The following is a 19885-nucleotide window of genomic DNA, read 5'->3' on the forward strand; positions in this document are numbered from 1 at the left end:
CCGGATAATTTCGAATCATTCCCGAATTATACCCGAATTATACCCGAATCACGAATTTTTGATCTCGCCAAACCGAACCCGAATAATTCATTTGTCACTATGATGGAGGGCTTATTTGATCAAGCAGAAGGACCCGCTGCACAAATCGATGCTTCGTGTGAAAATCAGAAAATTTCTATATCCACTTGCAGTCCGGATTCTCGGCCATTCTTCACGTGGGGTTTCAAGTCGATTCTGAACAGTGGGACCCATAAACCAGTTCAAGGAACATACATCTCCTGTGCTCTATTCCATGAGCCGGTGAGATAGCAAGTCATGTCCACCTGGAGCCTGCTAGATACAGACCTCAATTGTATTATGACCCACACCACGAATAACAGTAGCTGAAGCGCTACAGAATATACGCAGCTTACCAGAAACTCTCTCCTCCCTCCTTCCACCATCCTTTCCGATCGAAAGCATGATGCACAATCAGCGCTCTCTTCACTCTGCAGTCATGCAAATGGAAACACCGTAAAGAAGCTAACAAGGCTAATCAGTCTCTCCGTCTCACTCATGGCGACCGAAAAGGAGATCGCACTGCTCTCACGCGTGGCAGCGAATCACCTCTTCCTCGCTCAGTTCGAGCCACTCAGAGCCTCTCTTCTCAGCCTCCGCAAACGCGACCCCGACCTCTCCTTATCCTTTCTCCGTTCGATTGTGTCAGAGGGAGGACAAGTAACAGACGTCCACTGGTCGACCACCTGCCCCTCGCCTTCCCACCTCGCTTGGCTGGCCTCTCTCGAGCTCAGCGAGCCCCACTCTAATCGCCGCCAAGTGGAGTTCTTGATTTTAATCCATACTGTTTTATCTAAACTGACAGAAGAGATTACTACAGACGTGGAAAAGAAATGTCTAAACATTTTAAGTAGGCTGTTGGATCTAGGACAAAAGAGATTAAAAAGAGAAAGTCAGTTGGATGAGGTGTCAGAGGAAGAATTGACATGTCTTTGGGAGGTTTTTTTAAAACATGCTGAGATTTTTGATGCAATTTCTGTCAATATCAGAAATCAAGCAGTTTTGCAAGAAAAAGGATCAAGCTTGTCTAGGGAGGGAACAGAGGTCATATTGAAAATACAAAGGAGCGTGCAATTGGCAAATTTGCGAGCAATTAAGGGTTGCTTAAACGATGGTGCAATCGAGGGGGCATTTTGGTACCTTCCATTCCTTCATCACGGTTTTGGTGTAGCAGAAGAAGAATACAAGTAAGTTAATGCATATTAGTATGATAATGTAATGCTTATTGTTAACAATGCAACATAATTATATACATAATCCTAATCCTCCAGCGGGGAAACTGGGTTGAATTGCATAATGTTATAAATGACAATTCATATATGTTACCATGTATGCTGGTTTTGGTGATACCAGACCAGATTCATATGATCTAGGAAGACAAGTGTTGCGATTATATACCTCCTTAGTTGATCAAAGTACTGGAATTTTTTAGCAGATTTTAACTTCTTCAAAATGATTGCCAAATTTCCCTTAAGACAGCGAGCAGTACACATTCCGGAAATTGGAAGTTCCTTCTGACTCTTCTATGTTGTCACAGGAATGCCTTTAAAGAACTAGTCATGAAATGCAGCACAGCAAGCTGTTCTTACAACAAAACATTTATTACATCAAGGAGAAAAATGAGTCAAGTATATGCAGGTCTGGTTCAATCCAGCGACATTCAACTTCTATACATGCTCCAGGTGCATTTATTTTCTTGTATCATATATTATTTTTACGCAAAAGCACGGGCTGTACAAGCTTGTGCAACACATTTCAGAGCACCACCATGCTCCTGGTAATTGTTTTGCTTTGAACTCTAACACCCTGACCCTACCCACATAATCACACAGAAAGAAAGGTAAAAAGAAAAAGAAAACCCACCAAACCAACAATACTCTCATAACAATTAGATTAACCGCTCGTGCCTCTTTAGATCTAAGCTTTTATTCATTTCTCCTTTTACTAGGTGATTCAAGATGAGGTTTTTTCTGAAGAAATAAAGGAAAATGGTGCTGCCACTTCTGAACCAGTTCCTTTTCCCCTGAAGAAGTTTCTAGCGACAACACCTCTAGAACAAGAAAAATATGCTGGGTCTTGTATGAGAGATCTCTACCATTATTCACGAGTGTTGGAAAAACATGTGCTTGAGATTGTGGTTGAAACTTGTCTATCTCTGATCCGTAAGGAGCAGCTCCAAGAAGCTAATGATGTATGTGGTTTTTTTTTTTCATAAGATTAATTTTCATGACTAATATTTTAAAGTTCATCTCAAAATCCCAAATCCAAACAATCCATTTTAGTTATTTACTTTTTTTTTATATATATATTTGGTGTTTTGTCATTTGAGGCATGTTTTTTGTTATGTTCACTTGTATTCTAAGGTACACACTGTCCATACCAGTAACTACTTCTTTAAATTTTATTTTTTTATTTTTTATAAAAGTGGGTTTGTCCCGCTGATTTCATTAGAAATCCATGAGTTTAATTACAGATGCTGGTACCGAAACAGTACCAATCATCTATGAACAGATTACAACTACAATATTCAGAAAAGTAACTACATGTATTTAAAAAAAAAAAAGATGGCATTGCCTATAGCATCAAATTATATCTGTCAGATAGCTTAGCTGCGTATAATGGAGGCCGGTTTCTATTTCTTCTCCAGGTCATATCTCTATTTCCCCTTCTGTACCCTTTGGTTGCTGTGCTGGGGTGGGATATGTTATCCGGTAACACACTGTTACGAAGGAAACTTATGTGGCTATATTGGAGAAGTAAATCAAAATTATTAACAGCAGAAAAACTCTCCCTCCATGATGGATCAAGTGAGAAGGTAACTTAAAATTTCCAATGTGTGGTAATATTTAAGATAAGTTCAACTTCAAATTGATGAAATCTGTTTTAAACCAAGGACGATATCTTATGTAATTGTACAGTGCACTGGTGGCAGTCCATAATGGCTTTATTGAGGTTTTGAATGAAATGAACTCCTGGATTAAATAGTTACAAGACCATTGTCTTGTGTAATGCAATGCTTTGTCTTGTTTTAGACGTACTCTATCGTCACTTGGTAAAGGGTCTAACACTTTCTGTTGTCAGATCTCATGCTTCGACCATCTCTGCGATCTTCTATGCTTTCAGCTTGATGTGGCAAACTACATTGCTCATGAAAAATCTTGTCAACTGTGGGGTTCAAAAAATATGTTATTCTTTTCTGAAACTGACGAAATTTCTTCTGAGGAGGCTGTTTTAGGCTGCTTAGATTCTTTTGTTGAAAATTTGATACTTGAGAGGCTGTCCTTCCAATCTCCTATTAGGGTTTTGTTTGAGGCGGTACCTGGGATAAGATTTCAAGATGCAATTAAGTTTATCAAGAGCCAGCCAATTTCATCTGATAGAGATGCTGAAAAGAGGTATGAACCAAAAGAAAAGAAAATAACAGGAAAAAACTTGATTAGGCATTGAAACTTATGTATATAGCATTACTACCCTTCATGGCACCACATCTATGCATTACCTCAGTGAATTTTTGGCAGAATCAGCGGAAACAGTCAGGCTTTTTATGATAGTTACTGTGTTGACTCTATAATGTATCTTACTGAAATTTTAAATCTATTTGAAAAGTTTTTCAATGTATGGCAGGTTGCGAGATGTGGAACTCATGCACATGCAGTATGCTCTTGAATCAGCCGTTTTATCTCTTAGTTACATTGGAAGGAGTTCTGACAATGAGGAAAACTTTCAGATAGCTATGTCATATCTAGGGCAGATGCAAAGTCATATTGTGTCTATTCAAGATTTTTCTCGAAAGGTTATTTTCTCCTATTTGCCTGTCTAATATTATCTTATTAGTTGTGTTACTTGTATGGAGCTTTAGAGAGAGCCATACTGGTACTAGCTAGTAGGGGACGTAAGTTTAACATAATATAGCGGGGAATTATTCTGGGTGTTTCATGCTAAATGCTAATACTTCAAGTTTAAATAAACTTTAATTGACAGTTAAAACTCCAGCATACAAAAAATAAAAAGACGAGAAAAATAAAAGTCATATTGTCTGGTTAAATACCTAGCAGGTGTATGCCCAGATCCATACCATTTTGGCATCTCAACCTTAATCATAATGTTCGTTATAGTTAAATGTGGATTTTTTGTTTTTTCAAAAAAAATATTTACCACTTTTTCATGTTTCATATGTCACGATTTAGGTCTTTATGGTGAGCATCATAACATCACTTTTACAAATTGATGGCATATCCATCAAAGAACCATTTTCCATCCCTCTCTCAAGCCTCAACCAAGGCACTTCACCCGTGGCAAGCACCGATTTGGTCATCTCCTTTATCAAAACTCTACTCAACATAATGAGGAATAGTTTGCCAGGGATGGATTCCAAGACTGAACTTCTGAATGCTGAACTGAGCTCATCAGGAAAGCAAGTGTTAGAATGGAGGCACTCTAATGCTAGAGATACTGTGGACAATATCGGGTGGAGGTTCTCTCTTTTGCAGCGGTTGAAACCCATTTCTGACAAGTGGTCTTGGAAAGAGGCTCTGGTTATCTTAAGGGGCTCTCCTCCAAAATTATTAACCTTGTGAGTGTTTCTTTAATTTTTAAAGCATGATTAAGTTTTGGCTGAGATGTAAACAGAAAGAGAACCCTGTAGGCTCCAAATTCTTTTCTTATAAGTTTATTGTTGTAATTACAAATTTATAATTGCACCAAAGATCATATAGAAATTGGCTTGTCCTTATAACGTATCTGTTAAGACCATTTTTAGAGGTCCAATGCTGCTTGAGTGGTGTTTGTGAACAGTATTTTTAAGCATCAAGGTAGTCTTTTCCTGCATACAAGGAGAGCAATTAGCTGCCCCAAGTAGTCTGAAGACCGTTTTTTTATTAATATTGCAAAATATATCTCCAAAATCCATACTTTAATATGTTTTCTGTGATTTGCATGCATGCAAATAGATTTGTTAATTATTTTATTTAGTTTTGCATGATATCAAGAGGCCGAAAATGAACGCATCAAATTTATCCTTTCTAATAAACAGTCCAAACATATCTTCTTGAATATGCTTAAAGATCATTGCAGTCATTTTGCTGCAATGATTTTCAGCCTGTTGATCTTACACAAAACAAACTGAAATTTTTACAATACTTTTGCGTGCATGTGGACACGAGATGAAAAAATTAATATTAATAGTTTGATTCGTCGTATAAGTTTTTTGTATTAGCACCTGAAGGTTTGGAACTCATCTATACATGTATGCTATTTATATTCCCTATCTTAGATTGTATGCTTTCCTCTCTTTTCTTTCTCCATTTTTATGATCCTTATTATAATAAAAACATCATGAACAGGTGCATGCAAAGGGGGGAATACGGCATAGGGGAAGAAATTGTCCATAGGTTTTTATTGCCACCTGAAGAGAAAGCTACTCTTAAACTCACTAGATGGATTGCTGGCACTTCCTGCAAAGAAGTATGGCCATGATTTTTTTTATAATGAGTAGGGAAGGATTTTTGATAATAAGTTATGCTCACCAAAATCACGTACATAATGCAAACACACATCAAACAAATCACAAAAGAATGACTGCAAAAGATATACAAGGAGACTTGTGATTTACTGACCAGAAGTTTCAGACTTGTAATTTACTGACCTGTGGTACTCTTGAAATGAAACCAAATAAATTGTGGTAATAATCAACACCTTTGAGATTGTTGAATTGATTCACAGTGATTATGTTCTTTGCAAATGGTTGAAAAGCTAGGCACCTTTTCAACTTAACTGTGGGTTAATTCGCAAGGAATCCTGCAATGAATGTATCGATGTTAAGAGTTTTGTAACTATTGACATGTAGGATTTGGATGTTAAATCCTATCGAGACCAGCTCGGACGGTTAGCTACTGCCTTTCTTTTTATTGATGGGGCTGCAACTGTTGCAACATCTCGAGATAAATGCAGAGTGCTTCTTGATTGGGCAAGGAAGTTATTGTCTGAGATTGATACTGTGAAGCTGCCGAAGATGGGACCCACTTACTGGGATCAGATTCAAGAAGCTGTGCTTGTGGCTATGATGAAGCGTGTTATTCAACGGCTCCAAGAAATTTTGGAATCAGTAGGTTTCTTACATATATTTAACTATACACATTCTCCATGTGTAAATTTGTATGACTTGTCTATGACATTGTTTGACTCCAGTATTCACCTGTGTTTTGCCTTGTTATTATTCAATTTAGTCAATAAAGAAACTAAAGAAAGAGTGAAAATAATATATAAATCTGAAAAACCAAGTAATCATAAAACAAACATAGAAGGAATTGAAGCGGAAAATTGTCAGTACTTAAATGGAAGCCATCTACTGCTTTTATCATCACCTGTAGTAATTGGGTTGCAACCATTCTTGATATTATTTCTGTAAAACATTATATACTTTTTCAAATGATTAATGAAATTGTTAGATGACACTTCTTTTCTGCGTGACAAAGTTCAACCACAATTCTTCTCTTTCTCTCAACACTTGGCTTTTGATTTCTACAATGCCTCTATTTACTACCTCCTCTATTCTTAGTGGCCTATTACCCAACTCAGTGCACTCACAACAAAGCCTGCCTCTTTTGGACGGTATATCCATGTGAACAATCCTTGACGTTATGTGAAAACTCTTTCATAGATTAAACTTTGGTGTTACCTAACTCTGACATTCGGTACCTTTTTTATTTATTTTTTTTATTTTCAGGAGCAATCTCAGAGCATCAGGGATATGTTTGTACAGTACATCCCTATTTTACCATCAAATGACACCAGCAAATCAGGCCAAATGCAACGTCCTCTTGTGCTTCTTCACCAGACTATAGATGATGCTTTCAAAGGGAAGACTCAATTTTTAAATGGTAATTAAGACAACATATTGATCATAGTAAATCATTGAATGTGTTGCAGAATTGTGCTGTCATGTACTGGCCTGTACATATAGCGATTTACTTTACTTCAAGGAATATACTTGAAGTTTAGTACTGCTTCTGGTACAGTTGCACCTAAGTTGTTACCTAGTGTTATGTGCCAGTGGAAGTTGAAAAATAATTGATTCTTTCGTAGATTTGACTAGCTTGTTGGTTACTATGGTACTGGAGTGGACTTCTTGGGTCTCTATTAATCTGCTTGCATGTAACTCAATTTCTTTCTGGATACATAGCTTGTCAATACAACTTTTATGGACTTATCATCTTTGAATCACAGGTAAGTTGCATAATATTGCTAAAGCTCTCACTGATGAGGACTCAGATGGTTCAAAGAGAGAAGCCCCCTGTTACAAAAAAGGCATGATTTTTGGTCTTGGTCTCCAGGTTGATAAAACTGGGTTGAATGTTACTGAAAAGCCGATAACAGTTCCACCTATTTCTGGAAACGGGTTGGAAAGCAAGGATCCGGGTAATAGGATCTTCGCACCATTACCTGCTAATCCTTCTGCTTATCTCTCAAACTTCATTATATATATAGCGACAATTGGTGACATTTTTGATGGGGTTGATACGACACATAATTTCAATTACTTTTCACTCATCTATGACTGGCCTAAAGATGTAAGTTAAAGCAATAGTTTAAATATGTTCATTTTTTATTTAATCACGTCTTTGCTGAGTCTTTATGTTTGTATGTAATACCTACCAGAAGTTCTCTGGTACGGCAATTTATTTTTTGTACTAACACCCCCTTCCTCACATTATTTCAAGAATAACATTTTTTTTTTTTTCCCTTCTATTGTCTTTCTTTTGCTGATAGCTCCTGACACAACTGGTGTTTGAGAAAAGAAGCACTGATGCCGCTGAAATGGCTGCGGAAGCCATGGGCGTAAACTTTGTACATGAGGTCATCTCCTCGTGTGTACCCCCAGTTTTTCCTCCAAGGTCAGGCCACAGCTGGGCCTGGATGCCAGTATATCCTTCAATGTCCGAGAACAATAACTCACCTAAAAGTGAGGGTTCATACAAGTCGGCGTTGACAACATTTCAGAAGCCGCTTTATCCTCTTCAGCTTGAGATTTTGAAGACCCTGGCCAATCTTTCTCCCGTGAGGGCAGTTTTGGCAGGCGTTTTTGGGAGCTCCCTAATTGCTGGAGATAGTGAGGCTGAGCGGTCATTTTATGAGTTTGCGCTGGAGCAGTCTGAAAGGTAAATTATTATTGCCTTGTGCAACAGAATTGCAAATTTATGCTACCTCTGAGAGTATCTGTTTTGGAATGAGGGTGGGTTATCCCCTTTGCCCTGCAGTATCACAAAACTAATGTGCAATCCTTGTCTTCTTGGGTTATATCATTCCTTTGAGAGTTGTACCTATTCTGCTGGAAATATTGTTATTGTCTGCAAGAGCTAAAATGAAACGAGCTATATTTTCCTCTTTATGTTTCAATTTGCAAGACAGAGAGAATTTGCAAAAATAGAATATTTAACAGTATTTATAATGTTTTATTTCAGATTTCCAACTTTGAACCGGTGGATTCAGGTGCAATCTAACCTTCATCGAGTATCAGAATCAGCCTTAGCATCCAAAGCTGGAACTGAACAAAAGAAGGAAAGATCTTGTCTGAAGAGGTTAAGAGAACCAGAACCTGAAACCAAAACCAGTGGATCATTTATGGCTGAAACTCTATCTACTGGTGTTGAATCTAATTATTTAATCTCAAAAGAAGAATCTGAAGTAACAGATGCATGTTTTGATCAGAATGCTTGCATTTCATTTGATGACGACGAAGGCCCATACAAAACAGCTGTTGAGAAGTACTCAATTTTTTTCCTAAATCGGCAAATTCCTTTCATAATCCTCCTAATTCTGAAAGTATCTCATATACCTTGTGGAAATATCTTGTCCTACAAAACACGGGAGCTGTCTCTTGCCAGATTTCCCATCCCTCTTCTTTATATGCTCAATATACCCTTGTCAATTATTCATGAAGTGGGTATTTAGGGCATTTCAATATACAAGATATTTCTCATTTTACAGGATATGGGATTTGTGTGTATGCATGCTCATGTATGATAATATTATTTGACATAATTTTTTCTTTATCCGGAGATTAATCAATGAAGGTAAACTGATGGATGCTCTGGCGGTATCTGATAAGTGCCTCCGAGATGGTGCGTCTGATCGGTTGCTCCAGCTTTTGATTGAAAGTGATGAGGAGACATATGACCAACTGCAGTCTAGTTACTGTAATTTTGAGAGTGTTACGTGGCAATACTGTTTGAGGCTCAGAGAAAAGCACCTAGCTGCTCAGCTTGCCCTCAAGTATGTTATAAAACATCTTTCCCCAGAATGAATGGGAACCCTTACAATTTAGAAAAGCCATTGAATATGTGTCTGTATCAATTGTCCTTGGATATTAATATAGGTTACAATCAGGAAAGTCAGTTCGGGTTTGGGTTGGGTCATATCTGGTTTGGTTCATTTCAGATTTGGGTTAGAATTCGGGTTTGAGTCGTCTTTGGTCTGGTGAGGTTATCTCAAATTTGGGTTGACTTGGGTTCAGGTCAATCGGGGTGATGGTTAGTTGCGTCTAGGTCAAGTTTAGTGCTCGGGATATTTGGGTTCGGGGTTCTTCAAGTTGTTGGCAGTTGGGTCTGGGTCAATTTGGGTGTGTGGATCAAATTCGGTTTCGATTTGTTCACGGTAAGGGCCAGTCGAATCTGGGTCTATTTAAATTCGAAGTTTAATTGGGTTCAGTTGTTTTTTTATACATTTTTTAAAAAGTTAAACATGTAGTTTGTAGGTTTGGTTTGAGTATAAATTGGTTCAAGGTCGGGTAGGCTTCCAGTGGAGTTATTGTCAAATACATGGATCACTATTAGGTTATGCACGACTTGTAAGGATCACGTTTTGTTCAGTTATCTTGATCTCCGGCAATTCAGATTTTCGGTCATTTGTGTTCCAGTTGTCTCAGGTTTTGTGTCAGGTTGGTTTTAGAATCAGAATTTGGGTCAGCTTTAGGAATTAAGATTCTGAGTTGGTTTCAGGCAATTCAGATTTCAGGTCGGGTCCATTGGGTCTGGTCAAGGTTTGCGCCCTTTAGATTTTAGGGCATAGTTGGAACTGAAATGACTGATCAAAACATATCTTTTAGATCTTAGGGCATCACTAAAAGTTCTTCTCTTTTAGTATGGGAGTACTAATGAGAGAAATGAATGCAGGCACTTGCACAAATGGAACCTTGATGCTGCAATAAAGGTGCTCAGCATGTGTATTTGCCACCTGCCTGAAGCTGATCCCTTGAGGAATGAGGTACCTCCTATGCTGCAATATGTGTATTATATGCACACTTTCAGAATTTCTAATTGTTTGTTTTTGTCATTTGTGTGCCAGATTGTTCAAAAAAGACAAGCATTGCAGAGATACCGCCACATTTTAAGTGCCGATGACTGTTATAACAATTGGCAGGAGGTCTATTTCTCCCTCTAATTCCTTTAACCATATAGTACTCAATCAAGGAGTATTGTACTAGATGTTCCATTGGGAGAACTCATTAGAACAAAGTAACCCATTTATTGCCTCTCTGTACCAGTATATGTGTCCTACCTATCCCATCATGTTAGATTTGGTACTTGTTGTGTTAGCTTAGATTTCAATGTTGTGCAAACATCAGTCGTTACAATTTTCAGGTGGAAGCTTCATGCAAGGCTGACGGCGAAGGACTTGCATTAAGACTTGCAAGTAAAGGTGCTGTTTCGGCTGCTCTGGAAGTGGCAGAGGGTGCATCTCTATCTGCCAATTTTCGTAGAGAGCTCCAAGGCCGCCAGCTTGTCAAGTTGTTAACCACTGACCCTCTGAGTGGTGGGGGCCCGGCTGCAGCCTCACGCTTTCTCTCCTCTTTGCATGATTCTGATGATGCCCTTCCTGTTGCCATTGGGGCCATGGAGTTGTTGCCTGATCTGCGCTCCAAGCAGCTTTTGGTATGATCAATAGCCCATTTGTATTGTAATCTGGCATGTACTAGTATGAGGCATAGCTGGTATTATATTGATTTTAAATGTTAAATATTATTCAGTATTTTTAAAATTGTAAGCTAAGAAACAATTGAAGTAGATATACAGAAAAATACTCAATAAGCCTAAAAAAATGGTAGGTGAAATTGGAATTAGCTATTCTAGATTAGTCCACAAAGATACATACAAATTAGCTATTCAAGTGGGAAGATTTTTTCTCAGAATTAAGCCCAAACAAGCAATTTAGGTTTGATTCTCACCTGCGTGCCATTTGGCCTTCACTCTCTCTTTACACAGGTCCACTTTTTCCTTAAAAGAACAGTGGGGAACCTCTCACCGACAGATCTAGAAAGGCTCAATTCTTGGGCCTTGGGACTGCGTGTCTTGGCCCTTTTGCCATTGCCTCAGCAACAGAAATGCTCTGCATTGCATGAGCACCCTCGGTTGATTCTAGAAGTTCTTTTGATGATGAAGCAGCTCCAATCTGCTTCTTTGGTAAATTTATTCGTCTTTTCTTTTCCCTCTTGTATAATTTTACATGTTAGCCTCTCTTATAATTCCTCTATTATCTATTGTTGATAGCCTTTTTTATTATGTACAATCGATAAGCCTTTTTAGGCCTATTAACGTTTGGTTGTAAAGCAAGGGTTGCCCTAGAGGCCGGTTCATTCCGTTCATGGCTGGAAGTTTGCCGTGGATGTTGTAACCAATTTTTGCCAAAACAACCTTCTAAAAGGAAAATACCACAGAGGCAAGTCCTAGTATAGGCATCTGTTTTGTACAACAAACAGCATAAGAGAATTATATCATATTATTGCTACTTGCTGATCACTTTAGCATTTGCATTATATTTGTGGATTACGAAATCTTCTCCTTTAATAGGTCTTGAAAGAATTCCCGACACTGAGAGATGACAACCTGATACTAAAGTACGCTCAAAAGGCCATCTCAGTCAATGTCAGCTCTGTTCCCAGAGAAAACCGCATATCAATATCCAGCACGAGACAAAAGCAGAAGAAACTGAGCACCGCTGCTCAGCCACCTAAACTAAGCATTACAGAGAGCATAGGCAACCTTCAGAAAAGGGCATTTTCATGGGGCTCACGTGACAATGGTGGTTCCAGCACTCCAGTCAAGAGTACACCAAATAGCGACCAAAGGAAGAGAAAAAGCTCGAATCTCGGGCCAACAGAAAGTGGCTTGCTAGGTGATCGATCGCCTAATGATGGGGCGGAGAGGGTCCAGTTTGTCTCAGTTTCGGAGGAGTGGGTCTTAACAGGTGACCTGATAAAGGATGATGAGATTCGGTCAGCTCACCGATATAGTTCTTCTCCTGATATTACACTATTTAAGGTCTTTTTCTCCTTCCTGAAGTTTTTACTTGGTTTTCTGACATTACTAGTCATTTTTGGTAGCCATATGTGCCTGGCAGTACCAGACCATTACTGGTGTTTTTTTTCTCTCTCTCTCTGCTAGTTGGTAACAAACTGCCTGCAAGAAGTACTGCTAAGAGTCTATGACTCTATTGTAGCTTTAACATCAAGCTAGGGCCAGAGAGTCTCCTAATTCTTTTTTTTTATGGCAGTTGTTTGTTGAACTCCATATCTTGACCCGCAGGGATAAATTGTTTATTTTTTGCTATGAATGCTAAACTATTGTTTAGCTTCCTACTTATGCTTGCTCTTTTTCAAAATACAAGGCTTTGCTTTCTTTGTGTTCTGATGAAATGGTGGCAGCCAAGGGAGCACTGAATCTGTGTATCACTCAGATGCAAACTGTACTAAGCTCCCAGTACCTGCCACGTGGTGCTTCAATGGAAATCATGTCACGGGCATATCATGCCACAGAGACCTATGTGCAGGTATGTTTCCTTCCATTAGGTGGATATAAAGTGAACAAACAATGTACTTATATTTTACATTTTGGTTCCTACATTGCTTTCATGCTTACACAAGGATAGAAATCTTTGCTGATACACCAAAATCTCAGCTCCTATATGCTGGTACTTCTTGGGATGTTTATATAGTGCTGATATTGGCTCTTTACAGACATTTTTGAATTTATCATGATATTTCGGCATCAACTTAGCTATAATATGTCTTAATCTAATGACTTAACATCATTACCTGATATTCAAAATAGATCGGTAAATTCATACACCATATTTACAATTACCAAACACATTTGGTTGGATCAACCTAAAACTTGAAACTGGTAGGAATAACATACCTTTAATTCAGGATCTACTGGTAAGTTTCATATACTGCAAACCTTGTTTACAATCAATTGCTTGATATGTAACAATCTGGTGTTTAGGCATTAGCATATGCAAGAAGTCAGCTGAGAAAGAACCCAGAAACTGGTACTGACACATCAAGTAGTTCTGAAAGGAGCCAATTTGAAGGTGACCGTGTATCAATAGCATCTGGCGGCATAAGCCCAAGTCAAGGTGAAATTTCAGATCTTTTGGGCCAGGCTGAGCTTTGGCTGGGCCGGGCTGAGCTGTTACAGAGCTTGCTGGGTTCTGGAATTTTAGCGTCACTTGATGACACTGCCGACAAGGATTCATCTAGTCAGCTGAGAGATCAGTTGATAAAGGATGAACTGTACAGCATGGCCATCTATACTTGTAAGAAATGCAAGGTATTTACACTTTCCTGATATCCAAAAGTAAATGGTGACAAATATTGATTTGGACTGTTCATTTGAGAGTATTTGGACTTCCCTCACATACTTCATAGAAAATAATAATTTTTTGATTGAGAACTCATTAATCATTATCTGGTCTTTTGTAAAAGGAAAGCAAAGGTGTTTTTACTCTTTGGTGTCTGGCTTTTGGAGAAATGGGAGGGGAAAGGGCGAGGAGGTGGGGGTATTAAGGAAAGTTTCTGTTTATTTAACTCTTCTGACAACGGGAAAATTATTTTTTCGAATTTTAGATCGATGCCTTTCCTGTTTGGAATGCATGGGGTCATGCCTTAATTCGTATGGAGCACTATGCTCAGGCTCGTGTAAAATTCAAGTTAGTGACATTTATCTTATTACTAGTGTTTATTTCCATTTAGCTAAGATATCTTTAGGTTAGGTGTCTTACACCTGTTCAATGTGCAATAAAGGCAAGCTGTGCATTTACACAAAGGAGATGCCACTCAAGTTGTTTTAGATATCATCAATGCTGTTGAAGGAAGCCCACCTGTTGATCTCTCAGCCGCTCGTTCCATGTAATTATCCTTTTATTTACATATTGTTTTAGTATAGTTCAAAAAAAAAGGTATAGCCATTGTTTGTTGCAATATTCGATGCTTAATGTTATTACTGTTCGGTATATGACCTCCTATATCATGGCTGGGAAAAACTCAAAATTGTAGGAACATGTGCATATAGGAAGAAGAGAGCTGATAACACTAGAAGAATAAAGATAAAAGTAAAAGAATAAGGAATCAGTGAAGTACTTCCATAACACTTGATGTAGAAATGACAAAGTTATGGACAAAGGAATGCAGCATATACTATTGAGACAAAAGGAATGCCTTGTTGAAAGAAGGCATGCCAAACAAAGTATGGCACTAAAAGAAGGAATGCCTTGTGAAAAGTATCTTGGTTAACTTTAATTTGCATTGACCTGCGACTTCTGTCAGACTAAATCATTTCAAAAAGAATTCCAATTATGAATAGGAAAAGGAAAATTTATAAGCACCAAAATACATGAAATTGCATTTGATGAAATACTACCTGATGTTAGTATGTTATTATAGATGGTCATTATTAGGATAATGCATAGGTGGCTTTAGAAGATAATTAAAATAAGATTGCAGGTATGAGAACTTGGCTAAAAGCGCTGCAAGCATCCTAGACGACTCTCTCTCAGCTGATGCATACCTAAATGTTTTGTACATGCCATCTACCTTCCCAAGATCAGAGAAGTCGAGGCAGTCAATTAATAGCCGTTCAATTTTGTCTGGAACAGATATCAATGTAGGCCCACGTAGCAATCTTGATGCTGTGCGCTATGCAGAGTGCATCTACTATTTGCAAGAGGCAAGCAGTCATTTCTCCTTGTTTTTGTTTCAGTTCACCATTTTTCCTTCTTTGCCCCCCTTATTATGAAAATGATCCTTATGTTTATTATTGTGAATTGTAGCCTCCTATGGCCTATGGGTGTACTGAGTACTAGGGAAAATTTACCACCACCAAGAACAGCTGGTACTATTAAGGCAGTTTGGTATGATGGCACTCAGTAAAAAAAAAAAAAAAGAAAAAAAAGAAGAAGAAAAAAACACTCCCCCACCTCCTCCACCAACACACACATGCACATATACACATGCAAAGGTTACCCATTGGAAAGAGAAAACAAGTACCATATAAAAAACAGAAGTTGAGATCTGCAGGTGGTGGCAAGAAAATAGAACAATGTCATTGTATGCCTGCAGCCTGTTGTATAATTCTTGTCAAATGTGTGGTATCAGATAGTTGTTGTTGTTGTTGTTGTTGTTCCATTTTATCTAATGGGCATGTTGTTTTATTCAATTTTTTTGTTTCATTCTCAGTATGCACGGCCTCAGCTGCTTCTGTTCATGTTCAAACATGGCCACTATGACGAGGCTTGCTCTCTCTTCCTGCAGTCAAATTTCCCTTCTTTACAACTGGAGGGAGGCGGGGCGGGATCTACATCCTCCATCCAAAGATCTGATTCTCTGGCAAACGACTATGGCGCGGTGGATGATTTGTGCGACCTATGCATTGGTTATGGTGCCATGTCAGAATTGGCTGGCACACTCAAATCAAATATAGAATCACCAACTGTTCAGCAAGACCAGATAATGAAAGAGCATGTGCTTAACTTACTTATACGCATATGCAACTACTGTGAAACACATCGTCATTTCAATTATCTATATCAGTTTTTGGTAAGCTTTTTTTTTTTTTTTTTTTCTGTATTTGTGTGTGTGTTTACTGTATTATATATTTTGCAACGAACTTCACAGCAAAAGCATCTCAAAATAGTCCACAGTATAATTAAATCTAGATCAGTACTAAAACATCATGTTTGAATGAATATATGCAATAGGGAAAATCCTCAAAGTATAGTTTGTTTTCCAAATAAATATCCTAACTCTAACCTATCTTCGGTGGAGCTAGGTCATCAGAGGGGATGATGTTGCTGCTGGTCTCTGTTGCATACAGTTGTTTATGAATTCTATGTCTCAGGAGGAAGCTCTAAAGCATCTCGTTAATGCAAAAGTACTACTCCTAAACTCTCCGTTTTGCTTCGCTAATGCAAAAGTATTAGCCCGAAATTCTCCTTTTTAATATTTCATGTTGGTTCACTGCTTTTATTATATAAGATTTTTAATACCAGTTGGTTTAGATATTCTTTTACTGATGGTTGTTTACGGAGATGATTTTCCAAGCTGAATGCCCATTATGATACATTTGTAGAAGTCATACATTGTGATCTATTGTCAACTTACACCTAACCTACATCAGTACCAATCACATTGCACATTGCTTATATACATCATTTTCTAATTCTAATACAAACCCTAAAATTGTCTATTTGGAAATATTAAATTTCCTGCTCAGAGAATTACGATAATCTATTTTTTTTAATTTTTGAATATTTTTATTGTTTTGGAAATAGATGCATTTTGATGAAGCTGCACTAGCACGAGATAAGCCTGCTGGCCCCATGCCAAGAATGGTTCCCAAGAATGCCCCTCGTATAAAGAGCGCATCAGATAAAATTACAAATGAAATGATTATAAAGTTTTCACCCCGTGTTTCCTTTCAGGTACTTTTCATCATTTTTGCGTAAACCTAGATGTCAAAAGTGTTATGTACATGTTCGTCATGTTTCATTATTATTTTTCAGATTGATGTGGTTAAAGCATTAAATGCTGCCGAGGGGCCTCAGTGGAAAACTTCTCTTTTTGGAAATCCAAATGACCCTGAAACTTTCAGGTTTAAACATTTATTATTATCTGTTGATTATGAAGTTTGTGGTGCACTTTAAAATTTTCAAAATTTCAGAAGTTTGAACTGGATTTTTTACCCCTCCCGTTTTTGTCAAATATGTGTCAAACTTGCTTGTATATAAATGATCAAATGGCGAAAAAGTTTCTTGCCTTCATTAATATACATGCGCGCGCGTGTGTATAGAGGTTAAAAGAGCATTTTCCTGTGGTGGTATGCTTGATATTTTCCATTTTCTAGTCTAAACATAATAGTTTGAGGTGTGGGATCACAGAATGAACTTTTCTTGAAGCGATTCATTATATATATATATATATATATATTTTTTTTTCCAGTTATAAGCTTTTCTAAACTTTTTTTTTTTTTAATTTGAGTTTTTATAACTCAATGTATGACTTCTAATCACAGGAGAAGGTGTGGGGTTGTAGAGACATTGGCTGAGAAGCATTTTAACCTAGCATTCCAAATTTTGCACGAGTTCAACCTCCCAGGTAGTCTTTATTTTCTGATTCAATACTATTCAGTTTTTTGTGCTAATTTGATGCTCTCCCTTTGCTCAATTACATCTGTGCTGGTTAGAATGAATTGAAATTTAATTCTGTAGTCAATATTTGTATTGATTGTTAAATCATTACTATAAGTTGTAAGTCACTTGTTCATACAAGAACTTTTACTTAAAAACTATTATTGAATTTTCAGCTGTGGATATATATGCGGGAGTAGTAACTAACCTTGGTCTAAAGAAAAGAAGCAGAGATATAACAGAGTTTTTAAAGAACATTAAGGGCACTATAGAAGATGATGACTGGGATCAGGTAATTATTTGGCCTTTCCACCTTATAATCAAGTTTCTGATTAAAAAGATAACAGTATAGTTTTGAATCTGAAACATTATTGTACTGATTTTTTTAGAGCTGAGTTTTTATGTCTACAAATACTATAGCTAATGCCAATAAAATATTTCAAAGATTTTGGTATAGTTTGGTACTGGTATGGTAATGTAGAAACCCTTTGATGGTGGATCCAACCTGGTGAGTTTCTGTAAAGACATTGATAAAAAACAACAGTAAAATTCAGAATGGTGGCTCTCGGTTCTGATGAGGGGTCCCAGTTATTGTGCCAGAATAATTGCTAATTAGATGCATTATGAACGTTAGTGTCATTATTTTATGTCAACAACAGGTTGTAAGTACTGCGATAAGTATCTACGCCACTAGGCATAGAGAGCGGCCTGATAAACTTGTAGATATGTTGAAGAGCAGCCACAGGTAGTCTTCTACTAATTTGAAGAGAGACTTACTTTATGTAGTACGTAAATTGGCTTTTTGACCGCTGTTCTCTTTAAGCAAATGCAGGAAAGTACTTGCTCTTGTGATTTGTAATCGGCTGAAAGGTGCCTTTCAGGTTGCTTCGAGAAGTGGAAGTGTTGCTGATGTACAATATGTTGCACATCAGGTCCTCTATTTTAAATTATTCTTTAAGAAATAAAATTGAGATCTGGCCAGTATTGATAGTTACATTATCAATATATGAGATGAAAATTTTGCATTTGATATTAATTTTTGTTCATTCCTCTTAACAGCAGTAAATGATCATCTTTATTCATTTTACTGTGTAGGCAATGACTGCAAATTCACCGCAGGTGGTTGACTTGTGCAAGAATTGGTTGCGTCAGTATATGTAGCTTCACCAAGTACATCAAAGACAATGTGTATATACATGTATGAACGATAGTGAAAATGCAAATTTCAACAGATGTATAGAGAAAACAAGAAAATTTTGGTAGTTTTATTGTATCTGCCTTATTTCTGTTAGTCATGTAGCGAGAAATCAGGTAGGCAATTATATTGTTTTCTTTTGCAGTAGTTCAAAATGATGAAAAATGTTGCATAGGTCTTTTTGCTAAGCTGCTCATACTTTGATTTCGTATCGACGAACCGTGAATTCTTCACTCGGTAGACATCATATAATTTTTTTGGAGCACGAGCTTATCAAAGTTTTCTGGTGAGCTTGATTTTAAAATCTATTGAAATAACTACAAACGATGAATTCAAATCATCGAAACTGATTTTATTAATGCATTGATGTGTTTACATATAAAATTTATGAACTTTCAAATTATTTAGAGTAAAGTCAAGCGGTTAAAAAATGATGAAAAATATATGTATTAAAATTAACTTATAAATCTTTTTTTTTTTTACAGTTGGACTTTATACTTAATTATTCAAAAATTAATAAATTTTGTATGTAAATGCACTATTTTAAAAATAAATCAGATTCACCGGTTGGATTCGCCATTTGATGTCATTTCGACAGATTTTGTAGCTTAGCTCACTTAAGAACACTCTGGTTCTACTCCAAGCCGTATATCCATTCCCTGAGGTTAAAACTTCTGAAAAATGGCCCTTTAAATCCTTCCCTAATTTGGTTCCTTTGTACCTGAAATAATAACAGCGAAAGTGGGCAGCTGTTTTGTGAGTTTATGGTTGCAGGCCCATCTGTATTTATGGTTTTCAAGGTTTACATACAGCACATATTTGTTCATTATATTATACTCTGGTAATACGATAGCCAGGTAGTGAAGATGGCTGCACACTTGCACATTATGTCAAAGTAACATTCGTTGAAGAAAAAAGATTATTTTTTCGGGAACCTTTAATATTGAATTTCAATGCACAATAGTAGGAGTGCTTTATAAGTCGATCTATGTTTTCTTTCCTTGGCTGAACTTGTATAAAACAAATCCACCGTGCTATTTGTTTTGAGCAAAGTTGGAGGTTAAGTCACTCAATTGTTTAATATCTACAAATAATTGGGCAAAATCCATTCTATCTTTTTTGGTATACGTATTATAAATTAGTCGTGGTATCAATAAAATGGTCCAAAAAGTTACA

The 19885-nt window shown here is 37.2% G+C and overlaps 1 protein-coding gene across 2 annotated transcripts; it reads left to right on the top strand.

Annotated features, from left to right (window-relative positions):
- Positions 1–387: 387 nt before the first annotated feature.
- LOC144562696 (zinc finger FYVE domain protein) lies at positions 388–18883 on the top strand. Of its 2 annotated transcripts, XM_078311928.1 has the most exons (33): positions 388–1244; positions 1595–1739; positions 2006–2248; positions 2705–2872; positions 3139–3452; positions 3682–3850; positions 4245–4630; positions 5400–5520; positions 5903–6160; positions 6782–6935; positions 7282–7625; positions 7825–8213; positions 8517–8819; positions 9115–9327; positions 10227–10317; positions 10399–10476; positions 10695–10985; positions 11316–11513; positions 11901–12371; positions 12718–12879; positions 13335–13661; positions 13958–14040; positions 14135–14239; positions 14834–15056; positions 15566–15925; positions 16158–16259; positions 16660–16809; positions 16891–16979; positions 17400–17482; positions 17691–17806; positions 18174–18259; positions 18347–18446; positions 18610–18883. In XM_078311928.1, the coding sequence occupies exons 1-33, from the start codon at positions 556–558 to the stop codon at positions 18673–18675; spliced, it is 7077 nt and encodes a 2358-aa protein (XP_078168054.1). In that variant the 5' UTR covers positions 388–555; the 3' UTR covers positions 18676–18883. The 2 variants fall into 2 exon arrangements, with proteins under 2 accessions (XP_078168054.1, XP_078168055.1); XM_078311929.1 differs by lacking the exons at positions 14834–15056; positions 15566–15925; positions 16158–16259; ... (5 more) ...; positions 18347–18446; positions 18610–18883 and adding an exon at positions 14387–14484 and having other exon boundaries at positions 410–1244.
- The last annotated feature ends 1002 nt before the right edge of the window (positions 18884–19885 follow it).

This window comes from Carex rostrata, chromosome 12, assembly GCF_964058835.1.
Source record: "Carex rostrata chromosome 12, lpCarRost1.2, whole genome shotgun sequence".
In the NCBI taxonomy this organism is placed as follows: domain Eukaryota; kingdom Viridiplantae; phylum Streptophyta; class Magnoliopsida; order Poales; family Cyperaceae; genus Carex; species Carex rostrata.

What these genes read in the sequence shown, in the direction of transcription:
- LOC144562696 (XM_078311928.1), top strand. Translation starts at nt 556, where the DNA reads ATGGCGACCGAAAAGGAGATCGCACTGCTCTCACGCGTGGCAGCGAAT. An exon ending in AACTTCTATACATGCTCCAG is followed by an intron (nt 1,740 to 2,005) that starts GTGCATTTATTT and finishes TCCTTTTACTAG; the next exon opens with GTGATTCAAGATGAGGTTTT. An exon ending in GTTATAACAATTGGCAGGAG is followed by an intron (nt 10,477 to 10,694) that starts GTCTATTTCTCC and finishes TACAATTTTCAG; the next exon opens with GTGGAAGCTTCATGCAAGGC.